The sequence below is a fragment of the Gobio gobio genome (genome assembly GCF_949357685.1).
Source record: "Gobio gobio genome assembly, chromosome: 5".
In the NCBI taxonomy this organism is placed as follows: Eukaryota; Metazoa; Chordata; class Actinopteri; order Cypriniformes; family Gobionidae; genus Gobio; species Gobio gobio.
The window spans coordinates 52,545,898-52,556,278 of NC_137101.1; the positions used below are offsets into that span (position 1 = coordinate 52,545,898).

Consider the following 10,381-nt stretch of genomic DNA (forward strand, 5'->3'; position numbering starts at 1 on the left):
GTAACAATAGCCTTTTTATTTTACCATTTATGACTAAAACATCTCCTGATGAGCATACTGACACCTTGTCCGCTCACAGTGGGTGCACCTATAAGCCTGTATCCTATTTTTCCTATTTTCTGGCGGGTCGTCTTTTCCCGCGCTGTCTGCTGATGTGACGTCACCACCGCTGCGAGAGCGAGCAGAAAATGAGAGCAGTTCTGTTTTTTGGCCACAGGTGTCAGTCACGAGTTTAAATTTCAGAAAAACGCATATAGCCCCTTTAAAACACAAATAAATATACTTATAATAAAAATAAAGCACATGTATATCACTAATCAAGCATTAATTAGTCTCTATACTTAAAGCACACCAAGTATACTTAAAGTTGTTCCAATTTAGTACATAAAAGTACACTAAATACACTTCAAATTATGCTTTAATACAACTTATTTACAAATAAAATATACTTAGTACAAAATTAGTTGTTTCAAAATAGCACACTTCAAGTTAACTAAACATTAACACACTTCAAGTATACTGATAATTAGTCTTGCTGCAAGTATACTTAGCATACTTTTTTTTCACTAGGGTGAACTTGTACTCACTTTAAGTTTCCAGTCCAGCTATCAGGTTCAGGCTAAATCTAGCACACAACAGTCTTTAATCTTTATAGATCATTAAAAAATGTGCACCCCCGTGTATATACACTGAATATGTATATTATTACTTGAATCCACAAGAACCATACAAGGATGCTCGCTTCAGTGTTGCCACCCCTCATAGTTCATCATTCAGACACACTAAAATTAAGGGACTGCATTGTGTTATTGCTTTTATTTAAATAAAATAAAAATGTAAGTGTCATTGTGAACTGTATTATTAACTTACCATTGTGTTATTAAACGTATTTCAATAAGACATTCAACTCAGAATTTTGTCATCTTTTTAAATTATATTTCCTACGTAAATTTCTATGCACTTTTGTGATTTTAGACAACAGTGTGTGAACGGGACTTTTATTTTGGTATTCAGGTGTGACGTCATAAGGCCGCGCCGCGCTCCTGCATCTGTTGTGATTCGGCTGAAGAAAGGTTTGGGTTTTTAGCATTTAAAGCACAATAATGATTAATGTATTATTAAGTGTTTGAATTGCTTTAACTAACATTAATCATCGTTGTGTGAGTAGAGTAACATAATGAAACTCATGAGTAACAGAAGGAGCGTCTCATTTCGCTCTTTATCTTGAGTCAGTTCAAACATGGCGTGCGTCTCAATTAGCTCCTAGTTCAGTAGTCAGGGCTCTGATCAGGACACAAGTCAATGGGCTGATCCCTGATCAGTGCCCTGACTACTGAACTAGAGCTGATTGAGACGCACCCATGAGTTCAGTCTCTGAGTGACGAAGGAACCGGAGCTTTCGACTATCCGAGTCAATTGAACCGATTGATTTAAAACAAATGATTCAGTGATTCGAAGCGCTATATTTCTATTTAGATTTCTACAAAATAATAAATAGCTAAACTACCTAATATATTGAGGGTCTGTATATATTGTATTATTTTATTAATCTGTAGTGTTAGTTTTTAGTGTTTTTATTTAATCAGGTCCTTTAGGTCCAACTGTCGTTCTGACTGAGAGATATATTTCCAGAAATATAATCCACGACAATACAATATTCTTTAACAGAAATATGACACTTACATGTAAGACATAGTTCAGCAAATCTCAAAAGCTGACCATCAGAATTCAACAACTGACAACTGAAATGTGTAAATAAGCCGCTAAGCATATTATATAGTTAGTGTAACTTATACCACATAAAGATGTCCTGCTCTAGTCGTTTTTGCTGCTGCTCCTGTTCAACTTCAGCCTCTGGGTCTGATTCCGGATCATAGATGTATGGCTGTATCTGATTAAAAGCCATTTTTTATGTTGAATAAAGAGACTGACTGAAACTGAGTGTGACCCCCCCCCCCCCCTTTAATATCAAAACGGCATCTAAGAAAAATTATACCACCGATTGATTAAATAAATGATTAGGGAAAATATTCAACAGAGCAATTATATTTATTTATAAAAATGTAGGTCTCCAAACATTTGTTTTTAGATAAACTGGATTTAATTAATGATAAACGCAGTGACCAATCGATTAGATCTCTTTTTGTTTAAATCTCTTCTCCTCCATCTAAATTAGTTTGGGTTAATATGTTTCCCTCATTTGAGTGGGAAGATGTTTGGGGATTCATTAGTGGGTATTGTGTAATGAAACCAAAGAAGAGTAATTTAATATTGTTGACAGAATATATCCTGACAAAGACACATTAAATATGAGATGTCTCAATATATAAAGGATACACTTTAATTTTAAGTACATTTTTGTTTATTTTTTATATATAAATTATTGTTGTGTTTTAACTTATACTTATGGAATGTGAAAATGTGTCAAGACCTTGCAGTTGAATCTCGTAATTTTGAAAGTTAAATAAAATAATAAAAAAACTCTCACTCTGACTGACTCTCTTACCAGTGACTGAACTACTGAACTGAATGAGACACTCAGAGATTTAGTGTGGATTTATTTTTCTTTCTGTTAATTATTAATTAATTCTCATCTTAAACAGGACAAACACACTGAAAAAACTCCTGCTGAAGTGACTGAGATCCATGTGACACACTTTTATAAAGATGGCGTTTATTAAAGAGGAGAGTGAAGACATGAAGATTGAAGAAACATTAAGAGTGACACATGAAGAAACTGAGGAACAAACAGGTTGGTTTCATTCTCAAAGCTCAACTCAGTCATTTGATCCACAAACTGTTCCCACAAAGTTGGGAGCATGAAATTGTCCAAAATGTCTTGGTGAAGCTTTAAGGGTTCCTTTCACTGGAACTAAGGGGCCAAGCCCAACCCTGAAAAACAACCCACACCATAACCCCCCCTCCACCAAACTTTACACTTGGCACAATGCAGTCAGGCAAGTCCCGTTTTCCTGGCAACCGCCAAACCCAGACTCGTCCATGGGCTTTCCAGACAAGGAAGTGTGATTGGTCACTCAGAGAACACGTCTCCACTGCTCTAGAGTCCAGTGGCGGCGTACTTTACCCCACTGCATCCCACGCTTTGCATTGCACTTGGTGATGTGTAACCCATTCCATGAAGCTCTCTACGCACTGTTCTTGAGCTCATCTGAAGGCCACATGAAGTTTGGAGGTCTGTAGCTAAAGTTGGTGCCCTCAGCATGTGCTGACCCCGCTCGCTGATTTTACGTGGCCTACCACTTTGTGGCTGTTGTTCCCAATTGCTTCCACTTTGTTATAACACCACTAACAGTTGAGCGTGGAATATTTAGTAGTGAGGAAATGTCCCGAATGGACTTATTGCACAGGTGGCCACCGATCACGGTACCACACTTGAGTTCCCTGAGCTCCTGAGAGAGACCCATTCTTTCACTAATGTGTGCGTCTGCAGGCCTAGTGCTTGATTTATACACCTGTGGCCATGAAGTGATTGAACAGCTGGATTCAATGATTTGGAGGCGTGTCCCAATACTTTTGGCTATATATATATATATATTAGAGATGCACCGATGTATTGGCCATTTGTTTAAAACAGACGATGATCAGGGCTGATGGTATCCTGTCAATCAAAAGGGTGTGGAAAAACGTGCCTGACTGCAACTCGTACCATCTGTGTGTGAAGAAAATATATCATGTCGAATTTAGGAAAAGTTTACACGAGAATAGCGCATTAACAGTTAAAAATAGCAACATAAAAGCGGCTCTATTTGACCCTGTGAATCACTCGTAGCTCAAGCCAGGGTTGCAGGTCTGCGGTTTTTCCCTACACTAAACATTATCTGTAGTGACTCTCATCCAATAATCACATATAGCACTGTGCTTTGATACTTCAATAAAGAAACAAAGTGCCATCTTACAAATCAAGTCCATTTTTTCACGAAATTCAAACAATAAATGCTGTTTTCATGTGACAGATCTCTGTAGTGCCTCAGTTTAAGTGGTAGAGTCATCAAACTAAAATGATGTATGTAATTTTAACAGTTTTTTGTTTGTTTGTATTTTATCACTGTATATTACAGTGACATAATCATCAACCAGTCAAGAGTAGTTCATAACAATTACAGTTATTAACTTGCATTAAGTTATTGATTTTTAATTTATTGCATGTATATTTGTTTTGTTTCTTTGTTGTGGGTTAGGCGAGGGGCTACAGAGCCATTAAAGGGAAACTAAACCCTAAACCAACTTTTTTTTAGGTAATGATCTGCAAGATTTGTGCTTTATTAATGCTGTTCATTGATTTGAGTAAATGTTTTGACATTTGGGTATAAAGTGTTTTAATTCTATAGTATATGGTGTAAAACCATCTGAGTGCTGCCCCCTTAAGGTTGAACGGTGGCGACTGCAGTTGAATTTTCCTATTGGACGTTGTGGTACATCGTGACGTAGGATGGCACTGCCAGCGGCTCACTACACACACCCCTGGCACGAGCTCACCACGCCCTCAGAAATGTTTCCCCCAATCACATGATGAGAACCGCTTCACTCCAGTATGAACTGTCATGTTACATGAAGTAGAAACATAATGAATGAAACTTACTTGACACTTCATGTGAAGGTAGGAGAAATGACCGCTCTGTTGCAAAGCTACTGGCGTCACTCCAGTCATTCTCCATCTTTGCGACTCGCGAGTCTGACAGCTGTCAATCAATCCATCACTGCGGGTCTCAGGGCCCTCTGCTCAGTCCTGCCCCCGGTTCGTCCCCTCTGTCTCCGCTGGGCTCTGCCCACTTTTCCAGCATTTTTCAAATATTACCAGTGGGTGGAGTTAAGCTCTGAGCTGGGGGTTAGTTACTCTTTACAGGAACATGTTGATGGAAAAAATGAAGATGGGCGGAAAAAATATCTCCTAATGCTTTTGCATTCTCTTGCAAATATTTGGCTTTCCCCAAAGAAACTTTGCATTTGATTTCAAAACTTTCTAGAGAGAATGCAAAAACTTTGATATTTGATCACCATGTACCTTTAACTTGGCAACCCTGTCTGCCCGCACGCTGGAATAAGTAACGTTAGAAGAAAAAGATGAGTGTAAATGATCTTTGCCGGTGTTGTAAAAAAAGAATTTAAGGATACACAGAGTACTTACCAACACCATCATCATTTCTGAGAGAAATATTAAATTACTCACGGTTTGTTTTTTTATCACGGTTTTAGGGTCACGGTTTCCGTACAGTTCTGTATGTGCCATATTCAGGGTAATTAGGACATTTGTCAAATAAAAATAAACTAAATTAGAACAAATAATCAAACTACAAGCAACCCACAAATACATATAATAGACCAAAGATGCATATAAAATAAACTGCTTTTCGGTTTTCAGGTACCAACAATAGTTTTCAGGTACAGAAATTGAATAATCAAATATAAAATCAAATTGCTTATTATAATCTTCAGTGTATGAATTAGATAAAGAAGAATTATTTACAAAAGCTATTCAGTCAAGAGCAGGGAGTGATTTCTTTGTCATTTGTTGTTTGATTAACATTAAAAACACATACAGAAGGAAAAGGCTTCTTTCCCTTTAAAGGTGCAGTGTGTAGTATTTATAAGGATCTATTGACAGAAATGCAATATAATATCCATAACTATGTTGTTTCAGTGGTGTATAAAGACCTTACATAATGAACTGTTGTGTTTTTATTAGTTTAGAATGAGCCATTTCTATCTACACACTCCGCTGGTCCCCTTACAGTGAGGTCGCCATTTTGCGCCGTCATGTTTCTGGAGTAGCCCTAAACGGATATTAATCATTCATATTAATCTGTTATATTAATCTAATTTCATTTTTGATTTTGGCTGTCAAGGATCATAAAAAGAAAATATGAGGTAAAACTATCATAAAATATCCGTATTCCATCTAGCGCAACTTCCTTCCCTTCACAGCCGTGTGCATTCGTTCCTCCCTAAAGCCCAAACTTAACGGCAGAATCTGCACAATCTGGGATTGTTGTAAAAATGCGGTCTCTACTGTTGCTAAATTGCAGGACATGTTGTTTCATAATAAATAGAGCTATTAAAAGCATAATAATCTGTGCAATAATCTGCGCAAGTTTCCAACTTCATGGTCGAAACGGACCAACGTGCACATTATACTTTGGACTTCATGCACGTCTAAACCATCAAATACACAACAAATAGCTTTTGTCAAAATGACCGGCTTGGAGAGTAGTCACTTAAACATTTATATTTAAATGGGTGTAAATAGTTTGGAGAAATGGGAGAATTATATTATTAGATCTGCATTTGGTCTTAAAGGGGCAGTTAACACGCACATACATATAACATATTTTTCTTTAACCATACAGCAAACAAAAAAAGGATTTAAAATTAAATAAATAAAAATACCTTTTAAAACTATTTAACTGATAGTATAAATCGGTCAAAATTCTTATTTTTAGTAAATAAGAGCATCCCTTGTTTGTTCAGAACATCCCACAGATGCTCGATGAGATTGAGATCAGGGCGATCTGGGGAATTTGGAGGCCAAGTCAACACCTCAAACTCGTTGTTGGGCTCCTCAAACCATTCCTGAAGCATTTTTGCTTCGTGGCGGCGCATTATCTGCTGAAAGAGCCACAGCCACCAGGGAATAACTTTTCCATGAAAGGCTGTACATGGTCTTCAACAATGCTTTGGTAGGTGGTACATGTCAAATTAACATCCACATGGATGGCAGGACCCAAGGTTTCCCAGCAGAACATTGCCCACAGCATCACTGCCTCCGCCGGCTTGCCTTCTTCCCATAGTGCACCTGGTGCCATGTGTTCCCCAGATAAGCCATGCACACGCACCCGGCCATCCACGTGATGTAAAAGAAAACGTGATTCATCAGACCCGACCACCTTCTTCCATTGCTCTGTGGTCCAGTTCCACGGGCCACTGTTGGTGCTTTCGGCGGTGGACAGGGGTCAGCATGGGCATCCTGACTGGTCTGCGGCAACTGGGCCCAGGAGACTCTGGTGTATCTTCAGCTGATTCTTTATTGAGAAGATGCTGTGTGGTGCTGCAGGCGTCAAAGTCTGATGAACTCCAATCAGAGTGAATTTCTTTTTCAGTCTTCATTTAGGGGTAAAAAGAAGGTACTCTTCAGGTATTTCAAAGGACAATATCATGGATAGGATATCAGTGTCCCAACATAAACTTCTGGGCCCTCTGCACTCGGTCCCCTTTTCCCCCGGTGTGATGCCCATGGGAATATGATCTAGTTGTATATTGGTTTTGATGCTTTACATGTCTAAATGTTTTGTTGTGTGTAGCTTTGTGCCATTAAACTGGTGTTCATTTGCATTTGTCTCTTTTCACCTTAGACCTGACGGTGCTGAAAGAGGAGAGTGAAGAACTGAATCAAATAGAAGAGAAAGATCAATATGAGAATCATGATTTCATAACAAGAGCAAAAACTTTTAGTTGCTCACAGCCTAAAAAGACACGAAAAAGGGCTAAAAAGAAGGGAAATAGAAGTAATTTCACCTGCCAACAGTGTGGAAACTGTTTCACTGTAAAAAGCAGCCTTAACAGGCACATGAGAATTCACAATCGAGAGAAGTGTTGTACCTGCCAACACTGTGGAAAGAGTTTTGATCAACATAAAAACTTTAAAGTCCACTTGAGACTTCACACTGGAGAGAAACCCTACACATGCCCTCAGTGTGGAAAGAGTTTCACACTAAAACAACACTTTGAAGAACACATAAGGACTCACACTGGAGAGAAGCCGTTCACCTGCCAACAGTGTGGAAAAAGTTTCAACCGAAAAGGAAGCCTTAACCGGCACATGAGAGTTCACACTGGAGAGAGCCTTTACATCTGCCAACAATGTGGAAAGAGATTTGCTCTAAAAGGAAGCCTTGACAGGCACATGAGAGTTCACACTGGAGAGAAGCCTTACACATGCCAACTGTGTGGAAAGAGTTTCAACCGAAAAGGAAGCCTTAACAGACACATGAGACTTCACACTTTAGAGAAACCCTACACATGCCCTCAGTGTGGAAAGAGTTTTGCTCAAAAAGCAAAACTTAACAGACACATGAGACTTCATTCTGGAGAGAAACTCTACACGTGCCCTCAGTGTGGAAAGCGTTTCACTCAAAAACAACACTTTATATACCACATAAGGATTCACACTGGAGAGAAGCCATTCACCTGCCAACAGTGTGGAAAAAGTTTCAACCGGAAAGGAAGCCTTGACCGGCACATGAGAACTCACACTGGACAGAAGCCGTTTACATGTGGTCAAGTGCTGGAGTACCACATGAGTATTCACACATGAGTGAACTGGTTATGTCATCAGTGTGGAATGAATTTCACAGGCAGGAAACGCCTTATGTTTGAGAGACTATATAATGTGCTAATGTGCTTATGTAGTTATGATAGAGGAGGCTATATTTTATGACATTCACAGCTAAATATGCATATCAGGCAATCCTCTTTAAGAGACGATGTGTATTGCCAGATAAAATATGTCACAAACGGAAGTTAACGGAGAATCAAACGGAGCACAATAGAATAGTAGCGCAATAATTCTGACTAAAACGGGCAATAGAATTTTAGGGGGGCATGAAAAAAAATGGTAACACTTTAGTTTAGGGTCCAATTCTCACTAATAACTAGTATCTTATTAGTATGCATATTAGGACATTGGATGTTTATTATTACTTATAAAGCAAATATTAATGCCTTATTCTGCATGACCATATTGTATATCCCTTAATCATACAATGTAGGCAGGTTTGTAATCACTGAGATCCAAAGTGTGAGGTAGCTGGGGGGGTTCGGGGGCTTGCTCCCCCGAGAACATTTTGATTTCTATGATCGACATAATCTGAATTTTAAGATGTTCTGAACGCCAAAAAATTAGATAACAATAACTTGAAAACCATGTCAGTGGGCAGATATGACTGATTAAGTTTTTCCATTTTCGTCAGTGAAGACAGTAAAACATGTTTAACTGATATTTATGTTTTATGAATAATTTTCATAGACATGTTAAATTACTGAAGGCTACTAGGAAAGCTAGGTAACTAAATGTATTAAATTAATTCACAATATGCACATTCATTATTAATTTGCCCAATACAGGCTGAAAAAAGCTGAGCTTTTATATTTACTGAAGGCTACAAATGGAATTATTAATTTACAATATGCACACAATCATTACTATTAATCTTATGGCTTTGTTAATATTTTTTTACTATTAAAAAACGGCTTTGTTAATATTTCTTGTTTGTTAATTATATTATAAATGACATTACAATGGCCTATTTCAACTGAAAATGGTGAAATTAGACAAAAGTTTATTAATTTGCCTGAATATTTTTGTCCTTTGTTTAACATTTCTGACTTAAAGAAGCAGCTGTCAAATATGTAATGTTTAGTTTAGCTACTTACATATCTCGCACTTGACGTCGAGTCGTGCTGCTAATATTCGTGCTCAGCCTCAGCAGCTTCTGTGAACATAAAGCCCGCCTACTCTGATTTAATTGGTTTTCTCAAATATTTTGACATTGACGAGCGGTGACATGAGGCTCAGATCAACACACACCTCTGCTTCTGACGTGTGCTCTAGAGGTCTTCATGGAGCCCCCGAGACCCATGGACCCGGGACCCGTACGGGTTCGGGTCTATATTTTAAATGATCAGCCGGGTCCGGGGTAGGGTCCCAATCTATTACTACGGGTCCCGGGTCTGTTTAACATTGTGTGTAATACCGGAGTCGATCCGGACTCGGAGAACACCTGCCTGTGATCAGAGTCAGTCAGCACTGCTTGTGTGTTTTTTGTAACTTGCAACTGTAAAATTAGGATAAGAAAAGTGTGAGCCGGGAAATAAGGTTTAAAAAAAAGAAAGAAGAAAAACATGAGCGATCTCTCTCTCTTGCTCGCTCGCCTCATGCGCTCGCTCTCTCTCTCTCTCTGCAAGCGCACGGTAATAATAATGGTTACCTTCATGAGTGATGTGCGAAAAAAGCTATAAAACAACGAATATAAAGAAGTTAAACCCCACCTCTTCTGTCCGGGCATCCTTCATGCATATTGTGGACAAACATGAGAAAAAAGTAAGTGCTGTCTATGTGTGACGCACTGTTGAAGTTTGATTTGAACTTATATTTAAAATCAGCAACAAAATCTCAGGTGAACTGTCACTAGGGATGGGCGATATGGACTTGAAAATTTATCCCGATATTTTCTAGTATTTATTGCGATAACGATATCAATGACGATAAATGTAGTATCATTCCCCATGTTTTTGGATACAAGTGAAAGCTGCATGCATTCTTGAGAGTCTCAGAAAAACAAACAATGATCTAAAGTAAAACGTACAT

General features: G+C 38.4%; 1 protein-coding gene across 1 annotated transcript; it reads left to right on the plus strand.

The window, feature by feature from the left end:
- Nucleotides 1-1,005: 1,005 nt before the first annotated feature.
- On the plus strand, nucleotides 1,006-9,893 carry LOC307126239 (uncharacterized protein). Its single transcript, XM_079816673.1, has 3 exons — nucleotides 1,006-1,073; nucleotides 2,604-2,752; nucleotides 7,368-9,893. Exons 2-3 carry the CDS (start codon nucleotides 2,668-2,670, stop codon nucleotides 8,327-8,329), a joined length of 1,047 nt encoding a protein of 348 aa, XP_079672799.1. The 5' UTR covers nucleotides 1,006-1,073; nucleotides 2,604-2,667; the 3' UTR covers nucleotides 8,330-9,893.
- Nucleotides 9,894-10,381: the final 488 nt, after the last annotated feature.